Below are 15,704 nucleotides of genomic sequence, written 5' to 3' on the forward strand. Positions count from 1 at the left end.
CCGTAGGAAAGGTGGGAGACAGCCAAGTTAGCTGGTACCATGGACTGAATGTTGGTGTCGCCCTCTCGAAACTGCATATGCTGAAGCCTAATCTCCAATATATGATGGTATGTGAAGATGAAGCCTTTGGGAGATAATCAGATCATGCGGGTGGAGCCCCAACCATGGGATGAATGCCCTTCAAAGAAGAGATGATCTCTCTCCACCACAAGAGGATGCGAGAAGGCAGCTATTTGTGAACTAGAAAGTGGGCCCTTACCGGACACTGGATCTGCCAGCACATTGATCTTTCATTAGAAACACGAATTATGGGGCACCTGGGTGGCTCAGTGGGTTAAAGCCTCTGCCTTCGGCTCAGGTCATGATCCCAGGGGCCTGGGATCCAGCCCCACATCTGCCTCTCAGCTCAGCGGGGAGCCTGCTTCCTCCTCTCTCTCTGCCTGCCTCTCTGCCTACTTGTGATCTGTCCGTCAAATAAATAAAATCTTAAAAAAAAAAAAAAAGAAAAGAAACACGAATTATACTGTAAACCAAATTTAAACATCTACATGAATGTGTTTCTAGATTCTCTACTAGAGAGTGTTTTTGCTATCTTGGAAGATAAATTTCCCCCAGAACTCTTCATCTTTTTTCTATCCTCTCATATTCTTTTATTGATAAGAACTTTAGAATCATTCTGTCAATCTTCATAATAAAAATCCTGTAGGAATTCTGGTAACAGTTGCACTGAATTTATAGGTTGGCTTTGAAGAAATGGCACATTTATATATTGAATCTGGAAACGCACGACGCCTCTCTGTATAGGTCTTCTTTTATATGCTCCAATAAGGTTTCATAGGTTTGGACGCAGCCCCACAGTTAATTCTTCTGTTGTTTCCTAGAATACTTCCAAAGCATTCCATCCATTGGAGCTATGCTCTCCTGCATGGATGTGTTTCTCTTTTGAATCTTTCTGGAATCTCCAGCAACTCCTGGTCTGATGCTGACACTTTTTCTTACTTTCCATGCTACCGTAGTTCCCAGGAGAGGCTATTTTGCTTGTTTACCATCTTTTCTGTCCTATTGTAGGGATTTGGCACAGGAAGGAATGTGGCCATACATGCTCTAGTTCTTGATCTCATCTCTTAGCTTTATGGGGTGGATGTATGTGGAGGAGACAATTTAGAAACAGTTGCAACCAACACATCAGGAACAACAGCTAGAGTAGGCTCAAGACTTAGAACACAAGTCATATCTTCACAGAAGAAGCGAAAGACTCCGATTTATTTAGTGCAGAGAAAGTATCTTTCAAGCATCCTCTGAAACAATATGGGTAATCTTCAACTGGAATAAGAACATCAATATTTTCATCAAATGAAAGAAATCAAGGAGTCAACCCCCCAAATGTTGTGTTCCTTGCCTTCTTTTGTTGCTCTTTCGCCCCAATATTTCATTAAAAAAGAATTCAAATTTTACAGTGAATATCTCTACATGCCCTGGGTAGAGTTTATCACTGACATTTTATTTGTATCACATAATTATCCATATATTCATTCCTCTATCCACTAATCCATCTTATTTTTTGTGCATTTCAAAATACAATGCAGATCACAGTCACTGTCCTCTACAACTTCAGCATGCATGTAATTAACTAGAGTTCAATGTTTATTTAGTTTTCTTTTCTTTAGGTATAAAATTTATATAAAAGTATAAAACTCTTAATTGTGCATTCACTGAGTTATGACAAATGAATACATCTGTGAAATCCAAACCCCTATCTAGATGTAGGACACTACCGTCACCTCAGAAAGTTCTCCATGACCCTTTCCACTTAATTGCTCCATCACCAACTCCCCAGAGTCAACTACAGTTCTGATTTTTCCCACTACTGATTAGTTTTCCCTGCTCCAGAATTTCATTTAAATGGCTGTCATACTATGTGTATTCTTTCCTGTAAGTCTCCTTTCACTTAGTATGATATTGTTAACATTCTTGCATTTTGGTGCACCTGGGTGGCTCAGTTGGTTAAGCGTCTGCCTTTGGCTCAGGTCATGATCTCAGAGTCCTGGGATTGAATCCTGCTTTGGGTTCCCTGCTCAGCAGGGAGTCTGCTTCTCTCTCTCTGCAGTTCCCCCTGCTTGTGCTCTCTGTCAAATAAATCAATAAAATCTTTTGAAAAAATTGTTGCAATTTGTTGCATGAATCGATAGTTTCATGTTGCTCACGATTACTCACTGGTATTCCATTGTATAATTATGCCTCATTGTTCATTCTGTTATTGGACACCTAGGCAATTTCCAGTTTGAGGCTATTGTGCATAAACCTGCCATAAATTTTTTGTACATGTGTTTCCATTTCTAATGGATAAATGCCTAAGAGGAGAATTTGTGAGTCATGGGGTAGGTATACGGTTAATTTTCTTTTTTAAAAATTGCTGGACCTTTCCCCAGAGTGGTTGCACCATTTTTCATTCTGACCTACAATGCATGAGAGGTATGGCAGCTCCACCTCCTCACTGAAATTGATGGTGAGTCATCATAATTGTAATTTGCATTTCTCAGATCACTAATGATACTAAGCTCTTTGTTGTGCACATATTGGCCAGTCATAACTCTACTTCATGAAGTGGCTATCCAAATCTTAACCAAATCTAAAAATATTTTATTGGGCTACTTGTCTTTTAATTATTGAGCTGTGGGCATTCTTTACATATCCTGAATACCAACCCGTTTGTCAGATTTATGTTTTATGAATATTTTCTCCATGTCTGTGGCTAGCCTATTTGTTTTCTTAATGGTGTCTTTTGTGAGCAGAAGTTTTCAATTTTGATGAAGTTGAATTTGTCAATTTTTCATGGTTATTGCTTTCTGTGACCTAAAAAAATTTTGCTCATGTTCTGAATCACAAAGATATTCCCCTCTATTTTTCTCTGAAGCAATGCAGTTTTTACTTTACTTTAGTCTGACCCATACTGATTTAGCTTTTAGGTAAGATTTGAGGTAATGATCAAGTTTATTTTTTCCCATAGAAATATCCAGTTATTCCAGAGTCATTTGTTGAAAGGAATTTCTCTCCTACCCTTAGCCCCCTTCACTGGACTGCTTTGGTATCTTATCAAAAATCAAATAAATGTCCATATAAGTGTGGGTCTGTTTCTGTACTCCCTATTCTGTTACGCTGATCTATTTATCTATCCTTATGTTGATATCACACTGTTGTGATAACTATAACTTTATACTTAGTCATAAAGTAAAATAACACAGGGGCACCTGGGTGCCTCAGTCAGTTAAGTCTCCAATTCTTGATTTCCACTCAGGTCATGATCTCAGGGTCATGAGATCAAGCCCCACATCAGGTTCTGCCCTCAGCAACAAGTCTACTCCCAATTCTCTCTCTCCTTCTCCTTCTGCTCCTCCCCCTGCACACGCACGTGCTCCCTCTCTCTCTTAAATAAAAAAATAAATTAAATCTTTATAAAAAGTAGGATAATGAAGTCCTCTCACTTTATTCTGCTTCTTCAAATGGCTTTGTATATTCTAGGTCATTTATGTAACCATAAGTTTAAATATAAACTTTAGAATCTGCATGGCAATTTCTACCAAAAAAACCTGCATTTGAGCTTTAGATCAATTTGGGGAGAATTGATATCTTATAATATTGGGAACATGTTATAACTTTCCATTTATTTTTTTCTAAGTTTTTCTCAGCAGTGTTTTCTTTGCTTTAGTATAGAGGTTTTGCATGCCTTTTGTTAAATATATTCCTAAGCTTTTTTGCTTTTGACATGATTTTAAATTGAGTTTGTATGGGGCACCTGGGTGGCTCAGGGAGTTAAAGCCTCTGCCTTCAGCTCAGGTCATGATCCCAGGGTCCTGATCCCAGGTCCTGGGATTGAGCCCTGCATTGGGCTCTCTGCTCAACAGGGAGCCTGCTTCCCTCACTCTCTCTGCCTGTCTTTCTGCCTACTTGAGATCTCTGTCTGTCAAATAGCAAAATCTTTAAAAATAAATAAATTGAGTTTGTATTTCATTTTCCTATTGATTGCTGCTAGAATGTAAAAATCAAGTTAATTTTTATATATCATCCTATATTCCACAACCTTACTAAATTCACTTATTAGTTCTAGTAGTTGTTATGTACACTGCCTAAGATTTTTTACATAAATAGTATGTCATCTGCAAATACAGGCAGTTCTACTCTTTCTTCCCAATAGTAATGCTTTTTATTTCTTTTTGATTAAGATATGCAATGTTCAGGACCTCCAGGGCACTGTTTGGTAGAATTAGTGAAAAGCAAGCATCCTTGTCTTATTTCTAATCTTCAGAAGGAAACAGTTCAATATTTTACCTCTAATATTTTGTTAGTTGCATGTTTTTCACAAATGCCATTTATAGATTGCAGTTTCACTTCTATTTCTGGTTTGCTAAGAGCTTTTATTGTAAAATGGGTATGGTTTTGTCTAGTGGTATTTCACATGACCCTTCTCTTTTATTCTGCTACTATGATGATCAAGCAGACTGATTTTTCAATTTATTAAGTTTTTATTTTAATTCCAGTATAGTTAACATACAGTGTAATATTAGTTTCAAGTGTACATACAGTGATTCAGCACTTCCATACATCACCCAGTGCTCATCACAATGCGTGGCCTCCTTAATCCCTGTCCCCTATTGTACCCACCTTCCCACTCACATCATGTCTGGTAACTATGAGTTTGTTCTCTACAGTTAAGAGTCTGTTTCTTGGGTTTAACTCTCTCTTTCTCTTTTAAATTCATTTGTTTTGTTTCTTAGATTCCACGAGTGAATCATATGGTATTTGTCTTTCTCTGACTGACTTACTTCGTTTAGCATTATACTCTCTAGCTCCATCCATATCATTGCAAACAGCAAGAGTTCATTCTTTTTTATGGCTGAATAATATTCCACTGTTTGTACATATCACTTCTTCTTTATCCATTTCTCTATTGATGAACACTTGGACTGCTTCCCTATCTCAGCTATTTTATTTTTTATTTTTTTAAAGATTTTATTTATTTATGTGACAGACAGAGATTACAGGTAGGCAGAGAGGCAAGCAGAGAGAGAGGAAGGAAAGCAGGCTCCCCGCTGAGCAGAGAGCCCCATGCGGGGCTTGATCCCAGGACCCTGAGATCATGACCTGAGCCAAAGGCAGAGGCTTTAACTCACTGAGCCACCCGGGTACCCCCATACTTCAGCTATTTTAAATGCTGCTATAAATGTCAGGGTCATGTATCCCTTTGAATTAATGTTTTTGTATTGGGGGGGGATAAAAACCCAGTAGCAAAATTACTGGATTGTAGGTTAGGTCCATTTTTAACTTTTTGAGGAACCTCCATACTATATTCCACAGTGGCTACACAAGTTGGCATTCCCACCAACAGTGTAAGAGAATTTTTTTTCCCACATCCTCACCAATACTTGTTTCTTGTGTTGTTGATTTTAACCAGTCTGACAGGTGTGAGGGGATATCTCATTGGGTTTTGATTTGCATTTCCCTGAGGATGAGTGATGTTGAGCATCTTTTCATGTGTGTATGGCCATCTGTAGGTCTTCTTTGGAGAATGTCTGTTCATGTCTTCTGCCCATTTTTCTTTCTTTTTTTTTTTTTTTAAGATTTTACTTATTTATTTGAGAGAGAGAGAATAAATAGGAAGGAGGAGCAGAAGGAGAGCGAGAGAAGCAGACTCCCTGCTGAGTGGGGAGCCTGATGCAAGGATTGATCCCAGGACCATGACATCATGACCTGAGCTCAAGGCAGATGCTTAACCAACTGAGCTACCCAGGTATCCCTTGCATTTTTCAATTATATTATTTGTTTTTTGGGTGCTGAGTTGTATGAATTTTTTATATATTTTACATATAAACCCTTTATACTTTCTCCCATTCTGTAGGCTCCCTTTCAGTTTTGTTGACTGTTTCCTTTGTTGTGCAAAAGCTTTTTATTTACATGTAGACTGAATACTTTATTTTTGCTTTTATTTTCCTTTCAGGAGACATATCTATAAAAATGTTGTTACTGAGAGCACCTGGGTGGCTGAGGGGGTTGAGCATCTGACTCTTGATTTCAACTGAGGTCATGAACTCAGTGTCATGAGATCAAGCCCCACATCAGGCTCTATGATGGGCATGAAGCCTGCTTAAGATTCTCCCTCTCCCTCTGCCCTCCCGCTGCTCGTACTGCTTCTCTCTCTCTCTTTCTCTCTCTCTCTCTCTCACACACACACACACACACACACATGTTGTTACAATCAATGTTAAAGAAATTAATACCTGTGCTCTCTCTTAAAGCTTTTATTGGTTTCAGGTCTCACATTTAGGTTTTTAATTCATTTTGAGTTTATTTTTGTGTACGGTGTTAAAAAGTGTCCAGTTTCATTCTTTTGCATGTAGCTGTCCAGTTTTCCTAACATCATTTGTTATAGACAAATTCTGTGGTGTTGGTTATTTCTCCTCTCTCATTTGTGATTCTGTTTATGTGAGACCTTTTTCTTTTTTTTCTTTTTCTTTTCCCTTTTTTTTTATGAGTCTGGCTAGAAATATTAGAATGAATGTGTGTGTGTGTGTGTGTGTGTGTGTGTGTGTGTGTGTGTGTGTGTATACAAGTCAAAATTTATTTTATTTTTTTTTCAAAAGAACCAGTTCCTGGTTTCATTGATCTGTTCTATTTGTTTTGTTAGTTTTAGTTTCTATATCATTTATTTATTCTCCAGTCTTTATTATTTCCTTCCTTCTTCTAGTTTGAGTTTTGTTGTTCTTTTTCTAGCTCTGTTAAGTGTAAGTCTTAGTTGTTTATTTGACATTTTTCTTGCTTCTAGATGTAGGCCCTCATCTTAGAACAGCTTTTGCTGCATCCCGAAGACTTTGGAACTTTGTCTTTTCATTTTTATTTGTTTCTATCTAATTTTTGATTTATTCTTTGATTTCTTGGTTGACCCATTCATTGTTTAGCAGTGTATTATTTAATCTCTGTGTATTTGTGTTCTTTCCAGATTTTTTCTTGTGGTTGATTTCTAGTTTCATAGCATTGTGGTGAGAAAAGATACATCACATGACCTCAAGCTTTTTTAATTTGTTGAGACTTGTTTTACGGCCTTACCATGTGATTGTCTAGATAATGTTCCATGTGCACTCAAAAAGATTGTGTATTCTGCTGCTTTACAACGGAATGTTCTGAATATATCCATTAAATCAATTTGGTCCAGTGTCATTCCCTGTTGGTTTTCTGTCTGGATGATATATCCATTGACGTAAGTAGGGCAGAAAAGTCTCTTACTATTATTGCATTATTATCAATTGGTTCCTTAATGTTTGTTATTATCTGTTTTATGTATTTGAGTACTTCCATGTTGGGTGCATAAATATTTATAATTAGTATATCATCTTACTGGATTGTCCCTATATTATTATATAGTGTCCTTCTTTGTCTCATTATAGTCTATTTTGTCTGATATAAGTATTGTCTCCCAGGGTTTCTTTTGATATTCATTTGCATGATAGACAGATGTTTCTCTATCCCCTCATTTTCAATCTGCAGGTGTCTTTTGATTTGAAATGAGTCTCATATAGGCAGCACATAGGTAGGTTTTGCTTCTTTATCCACTCCGTCACCCTATGTGTTCTGATTGGAGCATTAGTCCATTTACATTGAAAGTAATTATTGATAGTTTTATATTTATTGCCATTTTGTTACTTTTCTTGTGTCATTTCTACAGTTTTTCTCTGATTCTTTTTTCCTTGCTCTCTTTCATGGCTTGCTGACTTTCTTTGGTGACACACTTGAATTCCTTTCTCTTTATTCTTCGCAAATTTATTACTGGTTTTTAATTTGTTGTTACCATTAGGTTTGTATATAACATCCTCTGCATATAGTAGTTTACATGGAGCCAATGGTCCTTAAGTTTGAACCCATTCTTTCCTCCTCTCCCCTTCTCCACGTTTCAGATTTATGGAATCATATTTTACATACTTTTATTTTGTGAATCCCTTGACTGATTTTTACAAATATATTTATTTTTCTTACTCTCATTTATAGTCTTTCCTTTCTACTCAAAGAGCCTCCTTTAATATTTCTTGTAAGTTATGAACTCCTTTAGTTTTTGTTTGTCTGAGAAACTCTCTCTCCTATTCTGAATGATAGCCTTGCAAGCTGCAGATTTTTCTCTTTTAGCACTTTGAATATATCATGCCACTTTCCTCTGGCCTGCAAGGTTTCTGCTAAAAAATCCATTTCAAGCCTTATGGAATGTCTCATATGTAACTCTCTTCTTTTCTCTTGCTGCTTTTAAAATTCTCTCTTTATAACTTTTTTTTTTTTTTTTCCATTTTAATTACCATGTGTCTTGGTGTGGACCTCCTTGGATTGATTTTATTGGTGGATCTCTATGCTTCCTGGATCTGGATATCTGTTTCCTTCCCCAGATTTGGGATTTTTTCAGTTATTGTTTTTCAGATAAATTTTCTGCCCTCTTTTCTGTCTCGTCTTCTGGGATCCCTACAATGCAAATGTTATTATGCTTGATGGAGTCACTGAGTTCCCTAGGTCTATCCTCACTTTGCATAATTCTCATTTCTCTCATTTGTTTAATTTGACTAATTTCCCTTACTCTGTCTCCCAGACCATTAATTCATTCCTCTGCTTCCTCAAGTCTGCTATTTGTTCCATCTAGTGTATTTTTAATCTCATTTATTGTGTTCTTCATCCCTGATTGGTTCTTTTTAATTTCTTTCATCTCTTTGTTAAAGGTCTCACTGATGTCCTCTACTCTTTTCTCAAGTCCTATGAGCATCTTTATGACCATTGCTTTGAATTCTCTATCCACCATATTACTTATATCCATTTTGCTTAGGTCTCTTCCTGTATATTTGTCCTATTCTTTCATTTAGGACATATTCCTCTGTCTCTTCATGTCATCGAACTCTGTCTATTTCTGTGTATTAGGAAAGTCAGCTACTTCTCTTACACTTGAAAGTAATGGCCTTATGAAGAAGAGGTTCTGTACTGCCCTGCAGTGCAGTGTCCCCCTTTCACCTGAACCTGGCACTTCAAGGGTATCTCCTATGTGTGATGCATGTGCCCTGTTTTTGTGGCTGCGTTGCTTTTTCCTTCAGCCCAGGCATCTGCAATAAGGCTCTCTCTGCTGTTTTGGACAGTGTTTGGTCCTGGTGGTGTTATAGGGCCAGTCTGGGACCACCCTGAGCTAGTTGAGTAAGACCAGGAATTTGCCAGAGATGCAATAGCACCAAGTCCTTGTGTTGCCCCGTGAGAAGCTTCCACTGGTAGGCAGGGCCTGCAGTCACAGCAGGCCATTGCTGGGGCTCCATCTGACTCATGTGTGTAGTTATCTTTCCCTCTCTCCAGGGTAAGAGTTACTTTGGAGTTGTGTTGGCCATCATAGATGCTGCTTGCCTACTGCCAAGCCTATATCCTATAGGGGCTCTGGCCAAAAGTGTATTGGAGGGGGCAGAGCCCCCAAAGCACAGTGTGGGAGCAGTGCTAGCAAGCCTTGCATGCCATGAGAGGGGCCCTGCGGCATCAGGACTAAAGCAGCCCATCTGGCTCCATGGAAGCCAAGTGTAGGGTGGGGCTACAGTGACAGTAAGCTTTGTGCTCCCCTGCCCTCTGTAGGAGGAACCCTGCAGCACTGGGATTGAGGCACCATCCAAAGGCGTAGATCCTTGGAAGCATAGTACAGGGTAGGTGTGGCAACCAGGTGATGGGGCCAAAAAGCCTTTCATCCCCAGCTGGTGCAAGAGGGGCCCTACCATGCCAGACCGAGATGGGCTGTCTAGAGTGGTGGACTGATGGAAACACAGCATGGCAGGGGGGGCAGGGTGGGGGCAGCAGGGCTAGCAAGTTAGGTAGCCAGTCCCTCGGGGGCCTATGTGTTTACACTGGGGGCCAAGGGAGAAAAATGGCGCCTGCCAATTTCTTTGTTCATGAAGGAGTTCCCCAGTGATTTCTGTCAGCCTCCTGGACAGGCTCTGAGATGAGTAAACCACTCTCCCTCCCATATGCCCTAAGCTCCTCTCAGACTGCTGTTTCTATGCTGCATCTCCACAGACTGTTGTGTTCTTTAAGGGCAAGGATTTAGTTTCCTCTTGCCCTTGGCACTCCCGGAACAGAACCTACTGTGTTTTTGTTTTTGTTTTTGTTTTTGTTTTGGTAATTCCAGGCTTTAGGTCCTGCTGATTGTAAGAACTCACAAAATCCAATCCCTCTGGTTTTCAAAACTAAATGTTAGAGGGGATTCAGGTATCCTTACCACCCCCCCCCCACAACTGACAGTCCTGTGAGTCCATTTACCTCCCTGTATCTGCCCTTCCTACTCTTTCCAGTGCTACCTCTTCTCTACACTTAGTTGTGGAGTTTATTCTGCCAGTCTTCAGTTTGCTTTCTGAATTACTTACACTGTTGTGAGTCTTCTCTGGCTATATCCATGCTCTGAGGTGAGGCTAGGGTCCTCCTACTCCACCATTTTCCTCAGCCTGCTGACTGATTTTCAACTGTTCAATCAACCTTGCTTTCCTGGGATTAAACCTTACTCGTCTTAATATACTATCCTTATGCTATATTGCTGAAGGTTAGAATTTCCATGGGATATCATTTCTCTATAACCTGAAGAACTTCCTTTGCTATTTCTGGTAGTGCAAATATTTTGGGTAACACATTCTCTCAGTTTGATTTTATCAGAAACATTTGTCCTTTTGCTTTCAATCTTGGTTAATAGTCCGTTCTTTTTTTTTTTTTTTATTTAGCACATTTAAGGTATTCTCCACTGTCTTGTGGCCTCCACAGTTTCTAATAAGTTCACAGTCATAGTTATGTGTTGCTTTTCTCTACTTTCAAGATTTTCACTCTTTCTTTGGCCCTGCTAGATAGACCCTGCTAGGCCCAGGAGTGGTTTTCCTTGTATTTATCTGGCTTGGGAGTCACTAAGTTTCTTGAATCCTAATCTACTGAAAAATTTGACAAATTTCTTGCCATTGTTGCTACCAACACCCCCACTGCTTCTGCTTCTGCTTCTCTGGCTTCTCCTCCTTTTTCCTCCTCCTCCTCCTTTTTTGCCACATTCTCTCTCCTCTCTTCTGGGACCCCAATTGCATGTATGTTAGGTCTTCTGCTATTGTCCCACAAGTTTGCAAGTTTCTGGTAAAATTTTTTTTAATCTTTTTCTTTCTTTTCTTAAGACTGGATAATTTCTATTTAAATTCAATTTAAACATGCCTACGAATCACCTGAGGGTCTTAAAGATATATCTTCAAATTTACTGAATCTTTCTTCTATTACCTCCGTTCTGATATTAGCCCATCCATAATCTAACATAATGTATTTTGTACTAGAATTTTTAATAAGTCTTTTATAATTTCTAGTTTTCTCCTGAAATTTCTTACATTTTCATTTATTGTGAATATATTTTTACTTATATTCTCAAGCAAAGTTATGATATCCTTAACTGCTTATTTCAACACCTAGGTAATTTCAGGATTGCCTCTATTGATTATCTTTTTTCTTGATAATGGGTCACAATTTTTAGTTCTTCAAGTGTCAAAAAATTTTGGCTTTTATCCTGGACATAATAAATATTATGTTGTAGAGACATAATAAGTATTATGTTCTGTAATATTCTTCTAAAGAATATTGGATTTGATTAGTTCTATGACATAATTAACCTAACTTTACCCAAACTGAAAACTGTAACTCTGTGTGCTAATTTAAATTTCATATAAATTATTTTACCTCTGCCAATCTGTGAGTCGATGGCTCAGGGGTCAGCAAGAAACTTGGGAATATTTTATACACAGAATTAGGGATTTTTTTCTCTTTTGATTTCTTTTTTCTTGGACTCCCTAGTCACTCTCCAAAAGTTGTTATTGTTCCAGCCAACGTCTAAACTCTTGTACTTCATGGCAGAAAGACCCTAGATTTTCTAGAGGAATTTTAGTTATAACATGAGGCACCAATTTTGGTCTGTCGTCTGGCTAAAAGTCAAAAACACATGTAGCTCACCCTACACTGATCCTTTATGCCAAGCAGCAGCTTCCCTCCAGAACCTTCCTGTCCATATGTACTCCCCAGTGCCTGCAGATCATTGGTTGGGAGAAAGGGGACTTCCTGGTTTTTTGTTTTGTATTTTGTCTATAGTCTATAGTTATTATTTGTGGAAAGTTTGGATCCAGTTGGAGGTCCTAAGCCATAACAGAGGCAGAATTCTCTACTTATTCATGGATTATCAATATAATATAGCAGTTAATTATGCAGAGATATACACTTAAAATGGCTACAATGGTAGATTTTATGTTATGTATATTTCACCACAATAAAAAAAATTTAAGTTAATTAAACAAGGCATTTTACGTTGGAAAAAAATGCAATGAACCTAAACAGATTTCAATAATTTCCTAAGCAAAAAATAAAAAAAAAAAATGCTTTCACAGAGCCACCATGCAAAAAAGGACTATGTTAATGCTTTTCAGGAACAGCAAGGTATAAAACATAGTGTCTCTGAGAGAAGGAAGAGGAGGAACAAGATATTTTAAAGACACATTGAAGTGGCTTACTCCTTCATCTGGAGAAAGGATTTTACCTACACATTCCAGCCCAGTGCTTCTGCAATTTAAATATGCCTACAAATCACCTGAGGGTCTTAAAGAGTACAGTCTTAAGATCCTGGGATCTTTCATTTGTGCATGAAATCTGTCATTTGTAAGGAACTTATGACTTATATTTTACTTGTAGTTTAATTACTTGCATTGACAAATGATACAAAATGGAGTGGAAGAAAGGTGGAAGATGGTGGGTCTCTAAGAATCTGAAGCTATTCCATATAAATGGGCATCTCCTGAAAAGAGCTTTTTAATGGTGCTTCCATATAAATGAGCATCTCTTGAAAAGAGCACCTTTTTAATGGTAACATTAACAAAACATCACTCTGAGAGCACACATCACAGAGTAAATATGGACCAAAGTCATGAGCATTACATCTTCCTCTATCATACATTCTTCCTCTATCATACATTCCTCTTGACTAATTTCTAGTGAACCTAACTGTTCTATAGAAGGGATGAAAAGTCAGTGTTTCTTACTAAATGTCAATGGCAGACTTCACTAATTGATCATGATGTACCTCCTCATGGAGTCTGGATTCAGAATCTGTCTGAAAACAGGATTTAGGATCAGCACCAAAGTTGATACCTATTTGCCCTACTATCTTAGACCCTTTTACTACAAGATAAATAGTATCCTGAGTGACAGTGAGGGACTCTCCTCCCTATTTAGGCAAAGACCTAAATGAAGAATCTAATCAACAGAATCTAGACAAAGATGTCTCAGTCCATTTTTATACCCAGCTAACAAGGACTTTTGTGTATAAAAGTAGAGAAATATTTACAGAAATACTCTCAATTTTATATCACTTTATTAACATCTCCCTGGGAGCTTGGCTTAATGAATGCTCCTTTCCATACAGTGACATATTCACTTTGACCTAAATAGTGACTCACCTGACAATTAAGGCACACCCCTCCACCTGCATAGATGCCGTGGATATTCAAGCTGGCCTGCTGCCTCTCAACATCTGGGTCATAGTAACAGTCAAGGGCATGACCATGGCAGTTGCATGCTGAAAAAGGCATTCTAAGTTAATATTCCATCATTACTATGAGACATTTTGCAAATTCCCCCAGAGAGTATTACCATTCATTGTGCCACTTTATTAAGTGTAGTGTATTGTGGAACACCATATTCTCAGTGGAAAATTTTAGGGATTTTTACACAAAGATTCATCTATAATAATATATGATTAACAACTTCTTTCATCTGATAATAAATGGGAGAGGCTTCTCTTTAAATACATATATATAATTACAACATGTGTGTGTGTGTGTGTGTGTGTGTGTGTGTATTTCTTTTCTTTTTAACAGCAAATTAAGATATACCAAAATCCCCATTAGACTTCATGCACAATGAGAATATTACTTCTACTGTTATTACTATTATTAACAAGAATAATTGAGCTCTTGGTACACTGTGAAAAGTGTTTTCTGTGCATTACCTCATTGAATCCATGCAACAAATCTCTAACGTAGGTACTATTATTCCCCAGAGCCCAAATAGGGGGAGACTGAGGCTTCGAGAGTTTAAAGCATGTCTCTAGTGAGAAACGCAGAATCCTGACTTATATTGGACTCCAAAACCAATTCTCTAAGCTAACACTCCAAGTTTTGTTTTTGTTTTTGTTTTTGTTTTTTTATCTCAGCTCTATTTAAAATAGCAATAAACTGGAAATAATCAGGGGCCTGGGTGGCTCAGTTGGTTGGGCTCAGGTCATGATCCCAGAGCCCTAGGATGGAGTCCCACATTGAGCTCCCTGCTCAGCGGGGAATCTGCTCCTCCCTCTGACCCTCCCCACCATGCCTTCTCTCTCTCAGATAAATAAAATCTTTTTAAAACCTGGAAATAATCCCAATGTCTGATACTAGGGAAATGGTAAGCAAACAACAGCATCTTTGCTTGACTGTCAGTTCTATGAAGGCAGGAGGAGCTTGTGTCTTGTTTGCAGGAGAACCCAGTCCCCAGCACAGAGGGAATACTCAGCAAACACTTGCTGGATACCCTTGATTCCACAGAATGACTACACCATGCCATCAAAAAGGATGCTAAAGGGGTTTTAATAAAATGGGAAAATATCTAAAATATCAACTGAAAAAGAACAGGATATAAAATTGTATAAATAATTGCATAAGTAATTATATAAATAATCTAATATATATTAAATAATAATATTAGAGTATACAAGAAGAAAACACTAAAATGCCTAACAAAATATTAGTGGTTCTCTTTGGATAACAAAATTACTGGTGGTTCTACTTTTTCTAAAGAAATTTTTTTTTTACATATTTTATTTATTTGACAGACAGAGATCACAAGTAGCCAGAAAGGCAGGCAGAGAGAGAGGGAAGCAGGCTCCCCACTAAGCAGAGAGCCCCATGTGAGGCTCAATCCCAGGACCCTGGGATCATGACCTGAGCCGAAGGCAGAGGTTTTAACCCACTGAGCCAGCCAGGCGCCGCTCTACTTTTTTAAAATAATGTCCAAGTTATCTACAAACAATGTATAATAATGAAAAATTTGAAAATAAAATTTAAAAGCCATCTAAGATTTTCATCATTACCAAGATGAAAAAGATCTAACATGAGTAAAATTCTTATTCTCTTTTAGAGAGAACATACATTCATTGCATTCCATGCAGATCAAAATTTCCAGGTCTTTCTAGTAATTTGTATGTTTTATAATCAAATTCCCAGATAAATCTATTAGGCAAGAAGAGTGAGTTAGAATTTCAAGTTGCTCTTTTTGTAACAGGCTGAGCACCTGCCTATTTTCATTTCTCCAGTGTGGTGTCATGATTTTAAAAAATTCAAGGCATTTATATTAACTACATTGGTTATTTCTCAAGAAACACATTCATTTTTGAATTGTGCTAATTCAAATGGAATTGAGAAAGCACTTAACAAATGGATCTTAATGGGTCTGATTACCATATGCTGGTTTTTTTTTGTCATTTGTAATCACTTTGACAAGTGCAAAAAGCTTAACACTAATGAAAGGTAATTTTTAAAATTTTCCTATGTGCTGGAGTTAAACATGTCATTCACTGAAAATTTCCACTAACCTGGAAAACTAACCAAATTGCTAATGTTGGA

The 15,704-nt window shown here is 37.8% G+C and overlaps 1 protein-coding gene across 5 annotated transcripts in view; it reads right to left on the minus strand.

Moving 5' to 3' along the window:
- LAMA3 (laminin subunit alpha 3) overlaps nucleotides 1-15,704 on the minus strand; it is a 263,581-nt gene that overhangs the window by 170,382 nt on the left and 77,495 nt on the right. For all 5 annotated transcript variants that reach the window (XR_009346041.1, XR_009346042.1, XM_059140351.1 and 2 more), the window contains one exon: nucleotides 13,503-13,621. Coding sequence is in view for 3 of the 5 variants with exons in the window: in XM_059140351.1 (XP_058996334.1) it covers nucleotides 13,503-13,621 (119 nt within the window). In the remaining 2 variants the exon portion in view is untranslated. The remainder of the gene's footprint in view (nucleotides 1-13,502; nucleotides 13,622-15,704) is intronic.

Source organism: Mustela lutreola, chromosome 11, assembly GCF_030435805.1.
Source record: "Mustela lutreola isolate mMusLut2 chromosome 11, mMusLut2.pri, whole genome shotgun sequence".
Classification (NCBI taxonomy): Eukaryota; Metazoa; Chordata; class Mammalia; order Carnivora; family Mustelidae; genus Mustela; species Mustela lutreola.